Below are 17,622 nucleotides of genomic sequence, written 5' to 3' on the forward strand. Positions count from 1 at the left end.
TATGCACAAGAGCCACAAAACCATGTGTGCATACGCACGACCCACAGTGCGTACGCACAAGAAGAAAATCAGCAAGTGTGCGTACACACACATCTGTGCATACGCACAGGTCCCAGCGCGTGACTCATTTAATGGAAATCGCTGGGAGTGATTTTTGGGCCTCCAGAGCCCAATTTTTGGACCTTCTGAAGCTGATTCTTCCTATATTAGACAAAGCCTCACTCCATGTGAAAGGGGGGAGCAATTAGGGTTTAGTTTAGCATAATGTAGTTCATTTTCTAGAGAGAGAAGCTCCCCCCTCTCTCTAGAACCTAGGGTTTTTAGTTTAATTTTCTTGTAATTTTTATGTTTAATTCATGTTTTAATCTAGTTTCTTTTACCTTTCCTTGTTTTATTGTCTTAATTTTATTGCTTTATCTTGTCACTTTCTCTATTTTTGCCACTTTTATGTATTTGCACTCTTGTCACTTTAATTTACATTTAATGCAATTTTTTGTTTCATGTCATTTATTGCTTTGTTGAATTGCTATCTTTATTTTCCATGCTTGGTAGTTGTAGCATTTATTATTTCTTGTCATTTTATCATGTTTTCTTTTCATACCCACCAAGTATTTGATAAAATGCTTGCTTGGGTTTTAGCCTAGTTTTCTATACTCTTGGTTGGGAACTTGTGTGGTTTAGGTGAACTTGAGTGGTGGATGTCCATTCCACATTGTGTGAGGGTTGTTAATTAACTTGGTTTCCACTAACGCTAGCCTTTCACTAAGTTAATTAGTGAGTTGGCTAGGACTTGTGGATTGAGGTTAATTATTCCCTTTTGACTTATCCTCGATGTATGATTGACTAATTGGGATTAATTCACACATAATTACCATGTTTGTGGTCCACTACTAGGATAGCAAGCCCTAGTTACCCAATCCTCACCAAGAGCTCTTTTAGTATTTAAATTCTATTTTCATTGCCTTTACTTGCCTCATTTAATTTCTTGCATGTTAAGTTACCTTCTTGACTTTTAATTTCTTGCCAATTTCTATCACCCAATCCCCCATGCTTTCTCATAGCCATAGTTATGAGAACCGGACCGGTCAATGAACCAGTGAAGTGACTGGTTCACTGGTTCATTGGTTCGACCGGGGTTCAACCAATTTAATTAAATATTAAATAAAATTATTAAAATTTAATATACAATTTTAAATATTTAAATTTAATAATTTCTAAATCATGCTCAATAAAAATACTAATAGAGATAATTTATTCATAGTGATTAATACAAAGTTCCTCTATTATTTAGATGTAAATAGTACTAATAAAAATAAAAAATTCTATAAACTACATTCTTAACAATTACCTCATTCTAGACATTTCCACCATATAACAAGAGTGACTTTATGCCAGTAAGAAAGAACACAACACAATACAACATGTAATGAGATTAACAAAAGAAAAAATATGCAGTTCAACCCATGAATATGTCTACAAATGTCATCATTGATTGAATCGGGTGAGGGATTTGCCATGGCTTAATAAGTGGATCCGAATCCAAAATCTAAAAATCCAAATTACAAATTACATACAACAATTAAGAATGACAGCAATCCAAAATCCAAGAAGATTATATCAATTCATACAGCATTCAAAATCCAGAATTATATTCAGTAAAATTTAATATAACACAATTAAACTTATATGACAAAACTCAATATAACAAAATTCAAAATCCAAAGTTCCAACATTGAACTTATATCAAATTCAGAATTACAGCATGATTAATTCATATAATTAACAAAATAAAAAAAATTGAAAAGAAAAACTCTGCATCAAGCCATCAATTCATATAATTAACAAAATAAAAAATGTTAACCAGCAACATCCTTTTTGTAATTCCAGCGCAACCAAAAGAGCATAAATCAACAAAAGAATAATAAAGCGAAGTTTTAGCTATGTATTTCGCAACATTGACACGGCAAGCAAGCTTATCAGTTTTTTTATCCGGGATTTCAACTGAAAACTCTTCTTTCAGCATCAAATCAGAGCTAGAACCAGTTGAAGAGCACAAGTATCTCAGTTATATAATGACATATTCATTCCCAATAAAGTACCATCAACAACTGATAATTAGAAGAATTAGAAAAAATCAGCAACCAAAAACTCAGAAATCAGAATCAATATAACAAACCAAGATTTTAAATTTAACTAATTTCACTCAGCAACAAGCTAATAACTAGTAAATTAACTCAGAATTTGAAAAAATAGCACAAAAATAACTCAGAAAATTACCAATAATCAATAATTGGTCGGAGTCATTGTGCTAATAGAGAAATGCTTTGCGGAGAAATGCTTTGAAGAATTGTAACAATGAATTGCTACCTTACCCACTTACCCTCTTCTAGCTACCTATCACCACCAGTTAGCTGAACACCCAACAACTCAAGAAATTGACAAACCGTCAGCCACTCTTGCTAATTAACTATTTTCTTATGAAGAGTGAGGAGCAGAGAAGTAGAGACCACCCAGCAAGACTGGCGAGAAGGCAGAGAAGCAGAAATGATGCATGGCGAGGAGCGGAACAGCAACGACCCACGGCGAGGAGCTGAGCAGCGACGACCGACAGCAAGGGGAGAAGAAGTAGCGGCGGTGCACGCAGTGAAGAGAGACTGGGTTGAGACACGCAACGAAGGGAAGAGGACGACGACGGAGAAGGGGAATGTGGGGGCTGTGGGGGTTACGGGGCTGCGGTGGCTGCGGTAGCTGTGAGGTTACGGGGCTGGGGGCTGGGGGTTGAGGGCTAGGGTTCTTTGATGTTTCAATTTCAAAGTTCAAAGATTCAGATGGGAGAGGAAAGGGAGGACTGGGCTGCGTTTAGGCTTTTGGCCATTTAGTTTTTTTTTTATTATTTTTAATAAAGGTCAAAACGCGCGTTGTTTTAGAGGGTGCACCAAACCGGAAAATATCTAAATAACCGACCTGTTTTGTCGGTTCACTGGTTAACTGCCGATTCGACCGGTTTTTTCACCGATTTTTTGCTAGGTGATTTTTAACGTTACCTGGACCGGATAAGTGATCGGTTTTTGGTTATTCTGGTTGAACCGGCCTGTCCGGTTCGGTTTTCAAAACCATGCTCATAGCCAATAAATGTACATTTCATTGCAACTCCTAGGGAAGACGACCCGGGATTTAAAACTCCCTATTATTTTGTGTTGATTGTGACATCTTTTGAATTAACATTTGATTATAAGGATTCATTGTTGGTTTGAACTATGCTACTAATGAATTGGTTCTTGTTTTGATTGATTCTAAAATATACAATAATTCTCTTATCAATATTCTAGCTTCCAAGATGCTTGTTATTCCATGGGACTACTGTATGATGATAGGAAATTCATTGCAGCTATTAATGAGGTAGCTGAACGTGCATCTGGTCATCAATTGAGAAAATTATTTGTAATGCTATTGATATCTAATAGCATTAGCAAACCAGAGCATGTTTGAAATGTAACTTGGACATTATTAGCTGATGGGATACTATATGAGAGGAGAAAAGCATTGAAAAACTAAGGTATTTTGTATGTCTTTTTTTTAATATCAAGATTGTATTCTCTTATTACTTTTATTTTTATTAATAATATTAATGGTTTATTTTAGATTACTTATTAAATATTTCATAAAACCATCATGTGCTTTTCCTAGGACTAAACATGACTGATGACGAATTGAAAAACCTCAGCCTTATTGAGATTGAAAGAATACTCAATAACAATGCAAGATCTTTAAGAGACTATCAATCAATGTCATATCTTAAGATGTCTGATGTTTTCCTTTTTTTAGAATAAGCTAATAGAGGATGAGTTAGCATATGACACAAATGAGTTGACTCATACAAACTTATATACAGAACAAAAGATGACTCATGAGTAAAGGTTAGTATTCGATGAGATACTCAATGCTGTTATTACAAACTCTGGTATTTTTTACTTCATTAATGGGCATGGTGGGTGTGGTAAGATAGTTATTTAGAATGGATTTTTTCTTTTATTTGGTCTAGAGAAAAGATTGTTTTAAATGTCATATCTAGTGGAATTGCATCTTTACTCCTACCTGGTGGTAGAACGGCTCATTCTAGGTTTTCAATACCCATTATAATTACTAATGAATCTACTTGCAACATCAAGCATGGAAATTTGAAGGCTGATCTGCTCATCCAAAGTAGCTTAATAATTTAGGATCAAGCTCCAATACTCAATAAAATGTGCTTTGAAGCACTTGATCAGACACTTAGGGATCTTATGTCATTTATTGATCAATATAAGACACATCAACCATTTGGTGGTAAGGTTGTCGTTCTAGGAGGTGATTTTAGACAGATACTTCCGATGATTTTGAAAGGGAGTAGACACAATATATTGTCATCAGCTATTAACTCATTCCATCAGTGGTCGTTCTATAAGGTTCTGAATCTGCATACAAATATGAGGCTTCTAATGTCTTCTTCATATCAACATGATAGTGAAATGAAGAGATTTGTTAATTGGATACTTGATATTGGAAATAGAAATATTGGTTCTGCCGTTGGTGATGAGTCAGAAGTTGAATTCTAGATTATCGGCTGATTACAACTGCTGATAAACCTCTCTCTCATTCGATAGACTTTGCATATCTAGATTTGTTGCAAAATATGTCAGATTATAGGTATTTCTAGAGTAGGACAATTCTTCCACCACGCTTGAGAGTGTCGAGAAAGTAAACGATTTTTTCTTGACAATCTTCCTAATGATGGAAAAGGAGTATATAAGTTCTGACATAACATGTCAAGCTGATGAGAATGAAGATATACAACAAGAGTGGCTCGCACCAGAGTTCTTAAATGATATCAAATATTTGGAACTACCCAATCACAAATTGACTTTGAAGTCAGGAGTTGCTATAATGCTACTGCGAAACATAGACCAGACTTCAGGTTTATGCAACGGGACAAGGTTAATAGTTAAGGAACTTGGCAACAATAAAATTGGAGCGACAGTAGTGACCGATAGAAATATTGGCGACAAAGTGTACATTCCAAGAATGAACTTGATCTTTTCAGATTCATGATTGTCATTTAAGTTTCAATGGAGATAATTTCTATTAACAGTGTGCTTTGCAATGACCATTAATAAGAGTCAGGGTCAATCATTATCATATGTAGGGCTTTACTTGCCAAAATTAGTGTTCACCCATGGACAACTTTACGTTACTTTGTCAATAGTTAAGAGTCGCAATGGCCTCAAGGTTCTAATTCTGGACGAGGACGGCATTCCAAAGTCATCAACAACAAATGTCATGTTTAAAGAAGTTTTTAATAATATTTAGGTAAGAAAAATATTATTTTCATTTTAATAACATGTTGTGATTTATACTTTTGTACAAATATTTACTGTAGATATAACTAATTTATCTATAACTCTGCTTTCAGACTTGATATAAAATGTGTAACAGAGAGCACAACATCATATGCCAATTGCTTTTCTAATGAGGTTAGTAAGATAGCCTTTTGATATAAAATTTAGTATAAATTTGACATGTTACTATTACAGTTATATATGTTCTTATTTTTTCATATCTCTTCCTTATAGTTTAAGAATATTATAAACTTCAAATTGTTCCATTTGTATTTTACTTTGAATAAAGATAAAACAGCATGTTCAGTACGTTTATTATATAAGGACGATGAGAGTGTTATACCAAACTCGAGAAATTTACGATTATAAAATATTATTTTCGATTTATCATGTCAAATTTAAATGTAAGATCGTGCATCGCACATGTTTAACACTAATACTAAAAAGTATTAGACCAACTTAATTAAATTTAATTATAAAAAACTTATTCTTATAACAAATCAACAAAGCATTGTGTTAGAAAAATAATATGCGATCAATAAAATGTATCATTTTTGGTCGCTTGACCAACTTTAGATACTAAAACTAAATTCTAAACCAAAATTATATAGTAGAAAAATAAAATATTAACCTAAAATATTTACTAATATGAATAAAAAAAAGAGGAGTGTTAGGAGACCACTAAATTTTGTAATTTGTAGCCATTAATTAGCCATCATTAATGTTTTTAATTGTGTGAGATTTCATTCAATAGTGTGAGATTACTCACTTTTCTTTTACTAATTAAGTGCTGGCCAAATTTTAATAAAAATACTTATTCCTAAACTTTCTCTAAAAAAAATATCAACTCCTAATATTTTTCATTATAATACAAAAAAAAAATACTTTCCTCTAAAATAAGCACCAACGATATACTAAACACACTGCATGCAACCAAAATTCTTTAAGTTATGTTTCATTGTTGGTTTAATTATTTAGAAAGAAAAAAGAATAATGCTACACATGCAAGTCTTTTTGTTAATCAAATTCAACTAAATTGATTTAACATAACAAAAATTAGTTATAATTAGCATTATTTTAAATCTTATTATTTAATTTTGTTGGACTTAATTCATAAAAAGATTTGGATGTATAGCATTATTAGGAAAGAAAATAGGCTAATGAGAGAGATTTTATTTTCTTTAAATCTTTGGGTGCATAGATTTGCAATCGGTTCCACTACGTTACCAACAGCATATCTGCCAACTTCTGCCAACTCTTATTTATAATTGTATTTCATGGAAGTGTGTTCATGGATGTGTCTAATAAAAATATCTTTTTTTATAACTGTGTTTAATAGAAGTGTCTTTATAGATATATTTTTTGGATGTGTCTCTTTATATATGTATTTAAAATATATTAATTATTAGACACATCTACGAACACACTTCCATGAAACACAAATATAAATAAGAGTTGGCAGAAGTTGGCAAATAATATGTTGGTACCCTATACTTTTCCATTTACAATTTCATTAATAGTAAGAGAAAGTGAGAAACTGAGAAACCGATACTCTCAGTGATCAAATCTGTACGTGCTATTTTGGGAAACATTAATTTATTTTATTTTTCTTAACTAGGGTGCAACAATTTTAAATTTTATATTTTATATGCACTAACTACAAACATTACATGAACACCAGAGATAGGAAGGAAGTTACAACAGTAGGAGCGGAAGATAATGTGCATGGTACCCGGAAAATGCTGGTGCGAGCTAAGTTTAAAAAAAAAAAAGATAATACATTATGATTTTTAATCTATCATTTCTTGATTCTCCATCCATGTCAAATTGTATAGAAGTATATGAACAGAAGTAACTAGAGACGTGGATGTGAGTTTGTTTGTTTTGTTCCATTCCATAGGATAATACAGAGAGAGAAAAATAAAAAAGGGAAAAAAAAGCCTGAATTGTAAGTAAAATACACAAACAGGAAAAAATTAATAAATAAATAAATAGAAAGAAAAGAAAAAAAAAGTTGTGGCTGCAGTTTGTCTATCAATTCCATTCATTGTATCCCCACTCAGTTAACCAATCCTCTTCAATTGCTCTTCATTCTATTTTATCTCTCTCTCTCTCTCTCTCTCTCCTTGGACCTTTCTCAGTGTCTCTCATCATCTTCCCCATGTTGCAACTTGGGTAAAAGAACCCCAAAGATAATTGGAGAATTTTTCTTCCAAAGATTGTCCACCCCCCAAAGTGTTGGAGAGAAACAAGTAAAGAAAGAAGATAAGTGGCAAGGCTCAAATATCAAACTCTGCTTTTTCTTTTTTTTCTTTTTTTCTTTTACCTCTTTTTGCTTAGAAAGGAACTAAAAATAAAAGGAAGCAGAAAGAGAGAAAGAAAAAAGCTAAACAGCATTTATTTCTCGGTAATTGGCATGGTTAAGAGATCTGGTACATATATAGTATAGGATAGGATAGCATATAGTATAGTGTGTATAGTGGTAGGGGTAATTTAGGAAATTATGTCAGGGGGTGGTGGTTGCAGCATAGTGTGGTTCAGGAGAGATCTGAGGGTAGAGGATAACCCAGCACTAGCTGCAGGTGTTAGAGCTGGAGCAGTAGTTGCTGTGTTCGTATATGCCCCTGAGGAAGAAGGACAATACTACCCCGGAAGGGTATCAAGGTGGTGGTTAAAGAACAGCTTGGCTCACCTTGATTCTTCTCTTAGAAGCCTTGGTACCCCTCTCATCACTAAAAGATCCACTGATAGTGTTTCTTCTCTTTTGGATGTTGTTAAGTCCACTGGAGCTACTCAACTCTTCTTTAACCATTTATATGGTAACTTATCTATTCTTCCTTTTAATGGTTATCAAACTTTTTGTGAACTTTTACTGACTTTATAAGTTTAGTTTCTTGAATCGGTTCTACTATTTTACTATTTTAAATTTGAGTAAGTTCTATCAATTTATGCTCTACTGCATATATATGATGCAAAGGATTTTGATAAGTTTAGTAATGAAACAACATATGCAATATTATAGGATTCTTGTTTGTATCAATTCGAATAGTTTATTATTTGCTTAAGTTGTCTTTTACTTTTTATGGTATGGCAGCAATTTAGGAAACGCGACATTACTTTTTTGGTATTTATGAGTCCATATCGTTTCTTAATGAATCATATAAGATGCTTTATCATGTTCATCTGTGATAGCTATTTATCTTTTGTGGTTCTTTTTCATAATCTCTGTTTCAGCTTCATGATGATACGTTACCTGAATTCATCGTTTTGTGTTTGCAAACCGAAATAATAATATATTATAGGACAGGGTGGAAAAAAGAACTTTGTCTAAATGTTCATTTATTTATTTATTTTTTGGCAAATTTGTGTGGTTGTTTGCAGATCCATTGTCACTTATCAGGGATCACAGAGCAAAGGAGGTTCTGACTGCACAAGGCATAACCGTTCGTTCCTTCAATTCCGATTTGTTATATGAGCCGTGGGATGTCAATGATTCCAATGGCCAACCATTCACAACTTTTTCTGCTTTTTGGGAAAGATGCCTTAGCATGCCTTATGACCCACAAGCACCTCTTCTCCCACCTAAAAGGATTATTCCAGGTCTACCTTTTCTCTCTCTCACCATTGAAACTCACAGTTATATGAATTCACTGATTAGGTGCATATTGCATGCCAGTTCGCCCACCAATTCACAATTCATTTGTATATTGCAGCGTCCTGGGTATACTTCCCACATAACATATTTTACATGTGCGTACCGTATTGCATTTCGTATAACTATTGTTTGAACTAGGAGCTATATATACTTAACTACTTTTTTAAGGTGATGGGTGAGCAAGCTAAAATTTTTTTGTTAACATGGCAATACGTAATTACATTTTTGGATTTTTCTTTTTAAATTGACGGTGCATCAAAGCTGAATTCAAAAGCATCCTCAAAATGGAGTTGGTTCAAGTGTTAGATGCTTGATTCCCCTTAAGAGGTCTTAGCCTCTTAGGTTCGTCATGTTGATGGAAACATTCTCCACTTGAAGAGTTAGTCCCACTATGATGTGGATGTTTCCAGCTCATACTGGAACTCTTCCTGCAGAGGATAGTTGTGGCCTTTTATGGGGAAAAAGTGTAAACTAAACCAAACTAATAGGCATCAAAATATGCTTGTTCAATGATGGTTATTTTATTTCAATATATTCTTATAGAGGTGTTGAATTCTAGCTACTGATATCAAAATTGGCTTATTCTGCAAAAACTTTGATGGGTCATGCTATGGTCAAAAGTATTTTTCAATAAAAAAGGAAAGATTGTTCTTTTTACACTAGAAAGAAAATAAATAAATAAAAGCATCATATGCAATGCACGTTTGTCTAGATACTGATATTCACGTGCTAAATACAACTCTTTCGGTCTTTTCAGGAGATGTATCAAGGTGTCAGGGTGATACACTGGTGTTTGAAGATGAATCCGAGAAAGCAAGCAATGCACTTCTTGCACGAGCATGGTCACCAGGGTGGAGCAATGCTGATAAGGCCTTAACAGCATTTATAAACGGCCCCCTGATTGAGTATGCAAAGAATCGCAGGAAGGCCGATAGTGCCACAACCTCATTCCTCTCCCCACATTTGCATTTTGGCGAGGTGAGTGTCAAGAAAGTTTTCCATCTCGTCCGAATCAAGCAAGTCCTTTGGGCCAATGAAGGAAACCAGGCTGGTGAAGAAAGTGTGAATTTGTTTCTTAAGTCTATTGGTCTTAGAGAATATTCAAGGTACATCAGTTTCAACCACCCTTATAGTCATGAAAGGCCTCTTCTTGGTCACCTTAAGTTCTTTCCTTGGGTTATAAACGAGAGCCATTTCAAGGCATGGCGACAAGGCAGGACAGGCTATCCTTTGGTGGATGCTGGCATGAGAGAGCTATGGGCCACTGGCTGGCTGCATGATCGAATTCGTGTCGTGGTTTCCAGTTTTTTTGTGAAGGTTCTGCAGCTTCCTTGGAGATGGGGAATGAAATATTTTTGGGATACGCTCTTGGATGCAGATCTTGAGAGCGATGCTCTTGGTTGGCAGTACATATCTGGTACTCTTCCTGATGGCCGTGAATTCGACCGAATAGATAATCCACAGGTAAAGGAGACTTTGCTTATGTATAGAAGATGCATAATCTAGATTTATATTGGCCATTTGGATGGATGATAATCTGTTTCCATGTCTCTTATTCTTTTGGATATTGGATCTCTACAAGGAAATCCATGTCTTGTTATGCATAATCCAGATACACTTTCTTTCATTTGTATAGATTTTAGTTTACAAAGTTTATATTCTTCTGTCTGCCATTGATATGTTTTCCAAGGTGAACTACAAAAATAATCATAAAAAGAATGTCTTTTTCCCCCCTCTAAAACTTCCCTGTTGAAAAATTTGGACTAATCATGCATTCCAGTGACCTATGTATGGTCAAATATGTGATTATTCACAACTTTGCAAATTGAATAGTCCATTGTTCTTTCTTTTTGCAATTTTTTTAATTCATGTCCTTGTAACTCCAATTTCTATGGCAATAGGCTTGAATTTTGAGATTGTGATAACAAGCTTTGATATTGGCATTTTGACTTATATGATGCTGCCAAATTCTTGAAGATGATATATTTCTAGTGACTTAGTTGTGTACTCATTTCAATTGTTGGATTTTCCAGTTTGAGGGATACAAGTTTGATCCAAATGGAGAATATGTTCGGCGCTGGCTTCCTGAACTTTCTAGATTGCCAACTGAATGGATACATCATCCATGGAATGCACCTGAATCTGTACTCCAAGCTGCTGGAATCGAACTTGGTTCTAACTACCCTCTTCCAATTGTGGGAATAGATGCAGCAAAAGCAAGACTTCAAGAAGCACTTATACAAATGTGGCAACTAGAAGCAGCTTCAAGAGCAGCAATCGAAAATGGAGTTGAGGAAGGGCTTGGAGACTCCACCGAATTGGCCCCCATTGCTTTCCCTGAAGATATACAGATGGAGGAAAGCCATGAACCTGTTAGGAACAATCCCCCGGTTGGTCCTAGGCGTTACGAGGATCAGATGGTCCCCAGTATGACTTCTTCCCTGGTGAGGGTGGAAGAGGAAGAGGCTTCCTCAGTTCTTCGAAACTTGGCAGAAGAAAGCAGAGCTGAAGTGCCAACTAATGCAACTGCACAACAAAATGCAAGAGAGACGGTGAACCAAGGAGTGTTGCAGAATGTTAATAGAAACACACAAGTACAGCATAATAATACTACAGCGTGGCTGAGAAATGCGGCTGAAGATTCGACAGCAGAATCTTCAAGTAGTACTAGGAGAGAAAGGGATGGAGGAGTAGTTCCAGTATGGTCTCCCCCGTCTTCTAGTTATGCAGAGCCATTTGTAGATGATGAGAGTGGAATAGGAGCCAGTTCATCATACTTGCAGAATCATCCTCAGTCGCACAGATTAATGAATTGGACACGGCTACCTCAAACTGGGTGAGATTTCTCAAAGCACTTAGTTCTTTTTACTTGCAGAATCATCTTATGTATAAATCCTGCCAGGCATTTTCATTCATGTGTCCTATTTTCCAATCATTCACAAGGTGTTTGAAAACATTTTGAGCAAGAGTAATGAATTCAATTCTATTGTAAACTCAAATCCATGTGTTGGAACACCTTGTATTATTATTAATGAATTGAATTATGATTTTGGAAACCGAAGTATAAAACTCTTCTTTTTCTTCTTTACTTTCTGGTTCTTCTTATGTGAAGAGTGAACTGAAGTATTATTCACTTTTACTAGGAAAATCATCAAATCTATTCCAGTTTCCTCCTTCTTGTTATGCTATTACAATTAACAAAATGATTGCAGGTAATCTGCATCCAAATCAAGCAGATTAGAACCCCGCAGGTGACAAATGCATTCACAAATCTTCTTTACCAGAAAAGTAGGGACGACGAACTCAATCCATGTTCATTTCCACTGGAAACAAACTATGCTGCTCATTTCCTACATCATAATCCAGTCTCGACATATGTTTAGCGACTGACCTTCAATTTGTATGGAAAATTTCGATTCATACACAATGCAGCTTCGTCTGCGGTCCCTCTTGCTTTTCGTGTACAATATTTGTAGGCTCCTATCCTACTTGTATAGTAATATATATTTTGTGCAGTGAGGGAGAAAGAGTCGATGTAATAGGATCTCTGGCTCTCAAATAAACTCAAGTTTGCTCTTATATAAAAGTTAAGCCAGATATATTATACTTTTATGATCCCTCCCTTGGTTACATATTATGGCCTGTATAACACTTTTCAGCACTACTGGAAATTGCAGTTATCTTGGTGCTCATATTAATGAAGCTTATCCATAGGTCATACTAAACTTATATGCGATAGGATATAGCATTTAGTTTTGATATATTGTCGATGTAAAGCATTTTTACAGGTATATCTAATTACATAATGTAACTTCACTACACCGTCAATGTATTAAAATTAAATTCTAGAATATAAATATAGAGATAAAGATTAAAAATACATAAAATTGTCTTAGGACTTATTGTGTTTGTTTCCTATCTCTATGTTCAAATACATTTCTGTATCTCTATGTCTCTTTGTTTTCCTATCTTTATGTTCAAATACATTTCTGTATCTCTGTCTCTGCACAAGTCTTGTTACAAGTACCATACAAAAGAGATACCGAAATGCTAGAACTTATCTATAAGGAATACAAAAAAGACATTGCTAAATTGTGTTAGAAAAATTAAGGTTCAATAAGAATCTGTCTAATAGTAAAAGCACAAAAAATAATTTTTTCATCTTTTTACACTTGTGGTACATAGCCAGTCCCAAGCCCGGATAAAGGAGGAGGGTTGTGTTAGGTCTTCGGCAACCAACATAAAAATATAGCCAAACCCCCATGGCATGAAGATGGTTGAATTGCGTCTCAGGTGGTTTGGACATGTGAGAAGAAGACCGATAGAACATCCAGTCAAGAGGGTGGATGAGATGGAAGATGGACAAAGGGCAAAAGGCAGAGGAAGACCTAAGAAGACCATCCATGAGGTGGCCAAACGAGATCTACATGTAAACGGTCTCTCTGTAGACATGATACATGACAGAGCACAATGACGTCGTTTGATTCATGTAGCCGACCCCACTTAATGGGACAAGGCTTTGTTGTTGTTGTTGTTGTTGTTGTTGTTGTTGTGCAATTAAATAGACAACTCCAAAAATACTTCAAGCAGCAAATATAATAGTAGAAATTAAATAATCAAACACCAGATTTTTTATCGTGGAAAAACCCCCAAAAGATGGACAAAAAATCCACTAAATCTGGTCCAGTAAAATCTTCCACTATCAAAATAATGGGTACACAATCAGTATTTCTAGTAGCACTATTGCATCTCAACAATCAACAAAATATATAATCAAAACTGATGGAATCAGCATAAACCCTCCACGAAGTGAGTATCTCAAATCAGACAAAAAAGAACACAATACAACTAGTAAATTATATTCTAATAATGTTTATCTCTACATCAGGAACAACATATTAAAATTTCCTAAAAAATGAAACAAGTTTACCAATTTAATGTGCGCAACATTGAACTGCCCTTTTCCTTTTTCTTCTTCTCTTTTCTCAACGCCAAAACCCTCTCTCCATCTCTGTTTTCGTTTGCTTTCTTTTAAAATATGGAAGACACTAATACTCTCTCTCTTTTGTTTTTCTTTTATATGGCTTTGAGCCACTTCTTTTCCTTTTTATTTAAAGTGTGGGTCTCACTTGAGTTGGAGATCCACTAATAAATCTGTCTCTCACTTACTTAAGTGAGAATAGGCTGTTCTACTAATTTCACTTTCTCTTTGCTAGAATCAAACTTCAGATAAACTCTTAGTCATTATATCTGGATCATTGTTATCAGTATAGATCTTCTTAAGTGCATATGACTTCATCTCAAGCGCATGACGTATCTAATGATACTTCACCTCTATATGCTTCGATCTACAATGAAATATTGAATTCTTACTGAGATGGATAGTACTTTGACTGTCATAAAATGATACAAGCTTCTCTTTATTGATGCCTAACTCTTGTAGAAATTTCTTCATCCACAAGAGTTCCTTAGAAGCTTCAACAATAGCAACATATTCTGCCTCTGTAGTAGATAAAGTAACACATTTCTGAAGTCGGAATTGTCACAATACAGCTTCTCTTGTAAAAGTCATCATATAACCAGAAGTAGAATTCCTTGAATCAAGATCCCCAGCCATATCTGCATCTGTGTAATCACCCAACACAGGTTGCATTGGCCACTCTCAAAACATAAAAATCTCTAGAAGTACCATTAAGGTATCTAAGAATCCATTTTACTGCTTGCCAGTGTTTCTTGCTAGGATTAAAGAGAAACTGACTAAAAACTCCAACAGCATAAGCAATATCTGGCCTGATACAAACAATAGCATATATCAAACTACCAACCACAAATGCATATGGAATCTTCTTCATTTCTTCTTTTTCTTTCTCACTTGTAGGACATTGATGCAAACTCAGCTTGAAATGACTAGCAAGTGGAGTACTAACACGTTTGAAATTTCTCTTGTTAAACCTCTCTAATAAAACCTTCTCAATATACTTCTGCTACGACAATCACAGTTTCCCATTCTTCCTGTCACAGTGATGCTCATGCTAAGGATTTTCTTTGCAGGACCCAAATCATTCATAGCAAAGGATTTGTTTAAGTCTTTCTTAAGACTTTCAATATTCTTAGCGTCATGACCAACAGTCAACATGTCATCAACATAAAATAAGAGAATTATAAAATCACTATTAAAAAATTTCTTAACATACACACAATAATCAGAAGAAGTCTTACCATACCTATGACCTTTTATAAAGGAATCAAACTTCATGTACCACTGCCTTGGTGCTTGCTTCAGCCCATATACGCTCTTCTTCAACTTGCATACAAGATGCTCCTTTCCTTTAACTTCAAAACCTTGTCGTTGTTCCATATAAATTTCTTTATCTATGTCACCGTGAAGGAATACAGTCTTCACATCAATCTGCTCAACCTCTAAATTCAAACTAGCCACTAATCCAAACACAACTTGAATATAGGACATCTTCACAACTGGAGGAAAAAATCTCCTCAAGATCAATACTTTTCTTCTGCTCAAAGCCTTTCACAACGAACCAAACTTTGTACCTTGGTCGTGAGATATTTTCATCCGCTTTCAATTTGAACACCCATTTATTCTTGAATGCTCTCTTACTACTCGACAACTTCACCAATTCTAACGTATGATTCTCATGCAAGAACTTCATTTCTTCTTGCATGGCCTTCAACTAATCTTCTTTATGTTCATCAGACATAGCTTCTTGGTAGCTCTCTGGTTCTTCAGTCTCAGTGTTCATCACATACTCATGAGGAGAGTATTTCGGAAAAGGATGATGCTCTCCAGTATATCTTCTCAATTTAGGCTCAACTGATGGTTCAAGTGGAACTTCAATATCTAGTAAAACTTCTGCATCTGACACCTCTGGTTGAGGTGTAGGTTCATCAGGAAAATCATCACCATCATTATTATCTTGTATATCTCCCCCATTAACAAGAGGTCTAGTGGAAGGACCAGGTTCATTATCAGCAGAATATCTAACAATTGTTGTTGGCTTATCTATCTTCTCAAGATCTTTAAATGTAACTGCCCAGACCACCCGCTAGCACGATATTATCCGCTTTGGCACACAAGGCCTCACGGTTTTGCCTTTGACGATAGGGATGATAGCGGAAGCCCCCCACACTCACTTGTCAAAATGCGTCATGCTAGGGAGAGGTATCCACACCCTTATAAGGCATGCTTTGTTCCCCTCCCCAACCGATGTGGGACCTTACAATCCATCCCCTAAGGGAGCCCAGCACCCTCGCTGGCACATCGATTCGGGCTCCGGCTCTGATACTATCTGTAACAGCCCAGACCACTCGCTAGCATGATATTGTCCGCTTTGGTACACAAGGCCTCACGGTTTTGCCTTTGACGATAGGGATGATAGCGGAAGCCCCCCACACTCACTTGTCAAAACGCGTCATGCTAGGGAGAGGTATCCACACCCTTATAAGGCACGCTTTGTTCCCCTCCCCAACCAATGTGGGACCTTACATCAATAGTTTGGTCTTCAAGAAAAAATTACATCTCGGTTTCTAATTATTTTGTTGATCACTGGATCCCATAATCTGTAACCAAAGTATTCGTGACAATAACCCTTGAAGATACACTACTTTGACTTTCCATCAAGTTTGGACCTTTCATCTTTTAGAATGTGAACAAAAGTCCTACAGATGAACACTCGCAAGTGACTATAGGAGACATCTTTTCCTCTTCAAATTTTATTTGAAACATCACCATTTAGTGAAACTAGAGAAAAGTTGATCAGATCTACTGCAGTCCTCATCCCTTCACCCCAAAAAGATTTAGACAACTTTGCATGAAAGAGCATATATCTGACTCTGTCATTGATAGTGTGATTCATTCTTTTTGCAACTCCATTATGTTGAGGAGTCTTAGAAGCTGTCTTCCCAAGCTTAATTTCATGTCCTTTGAAATACTCTTCAAATGGACTTCTGTATTCACTTCCATTATCTGTTCAAACATATTTCAATTTTCTTCCTATTTCTCTTTCAACACTTGCATGAAAGTGTTTGAAGATACCGAACACTTGGCCTTTAGATTTCAAATCAGAAGCCCACACTTTTCGAGAACAATAATCAATAAAAATAACAAAGTATGATGCACTGTCTAGTGTCTTAACATCCATAGTGCAAACATCAGTGCGAACTAAATCTAGAACATGTGATTTCCTATAAGGTCCAGAACTATGAAATGATATTCTAGCATACTTTCTAATAAAACAATGAGTACAAGTATTTAATGTTGTATATTTTCGAAAGTGAGTGCTTCTTGGCTAAGACACTTAGTCTTTTTTCGCTCAAGTGACTAAGACTCATATGCCACAAATCAGAAGAGGAATCATTAGCTACATTTACCTCTTATTTGCACAAATTTGCTTGCAACTAGTAAAGATTAGTGAGACTATTGTCTTCTTTAGCAATAATGAAAGTCCCATTGATAATCTTACATTTTTCACTACCAAAAGAAGCGCAATATCCCTCTTGATCCAATGCTTTCACTGAAATCAGATTGAACCGCATATCTGGCGCATGCCTAACATTTTTCAACTGCAACTTGCA

At 35.4% G+C, this 17,622-nt stretch overlaps 2 protein-coding genes across 3 annotated transcripts; both read left to right on the plus strand.

The window, feature by feature from the left end:
• The first annotated feature begins 4,770 nt into the window (after positions 1-4,770).
• Positions 4,771-5,088, plus strand: LOC140174377 (uncharacterized). Its single transcript, XM_072198823.1, has one exon. It carries the CDS (start codon positions 4,771-4,773, stop codon positions 5,086-5,088), a length of 318 nt encoding a protein of 105 aa, XP_072054924.1.
• A 2,030-nt stretch (positions 5,089-7,118) lies between these two features.
• On the plus strand, positions 7,119-12,722 carry LOC112703185 (cryptochrome-1). Of its 2 annotated transcripts, XM_025754521.3 has the most exons (5): positions 7,119-8,194; positions 8,757-8,975; positions 9,788-10,494; positions 11,064-11,866; positions 12,243-12,722. In XM_025754521.3, exons 1-5 carry the CDS (start codon positions 7,879-7,881, stop codon positions 12,244-12,246), a joined length of 2,049 nt encoding a protein of 682 aa, XP_025610306.1. In that variant the 5' UTR covers positions 7,119-7,878; the 3' UTR covers positions 12,247-12,722. The 2 variants fall into 2 exon arrangements, with proteins under 2 accessions (XP_025610306.1, XP_025610307.1); XM_025754522.3 differs by lacking the exon at positions 12,243-12,722 and having other exon boundaries at positions 7,247-8,194; positions 11,064-11,870.
• Positions 12,723-17,622: the final 4,900 nt, after the last annotated feature.

Source organism: Arachis hypogaea, chromosome 7, assembly GCF_003086295.3.
Source record: "Arachis hypogaea cultivar Tifrunner chromosome 7, arahy.Tifrunner.gnm2.J5K5, whole genome shotgun sequence".
Classification (NCBI taxonomy): domain Eukaryota; kingdom Viridiplantae; phylum Streptophyta; class Magnoliopsida; order Fabales; family Fabaceae; genus Arachis; species Arachis hypogaea.

Bases quoted from the DNA above. Each gene is read 5' to 3' on its own strand.
- LOC140174377 (XM_072198823.1), top strand. From the start codon at position 4,771: ATGGAAAAGGAGTATATAAGTTCTGACATAACATGTCAAGCTGATGAG.
- LOC112703185 (XM_025754521.3), top strand. From the start codon at position 7,879: ATGTCAGGGGGTGGTGGTTGCAGCATAGTGTGGTTCAGGAGAGATCTG. The intron at 8,195-8,756 runs GTAACTTATCTA...GGTTGTTTGCAG, and splicing joins CTTCTTTAACCATTTATATG to ATCCATTGTCACTTATCAGG. The intron at 8,976-9,787 runs GTCTACCTTTTC...CGGTCTTTTCAG, and splicing joins ACCTAAAAGGATTATTCCAG to GAGATGTATCAAGGTGTCAG.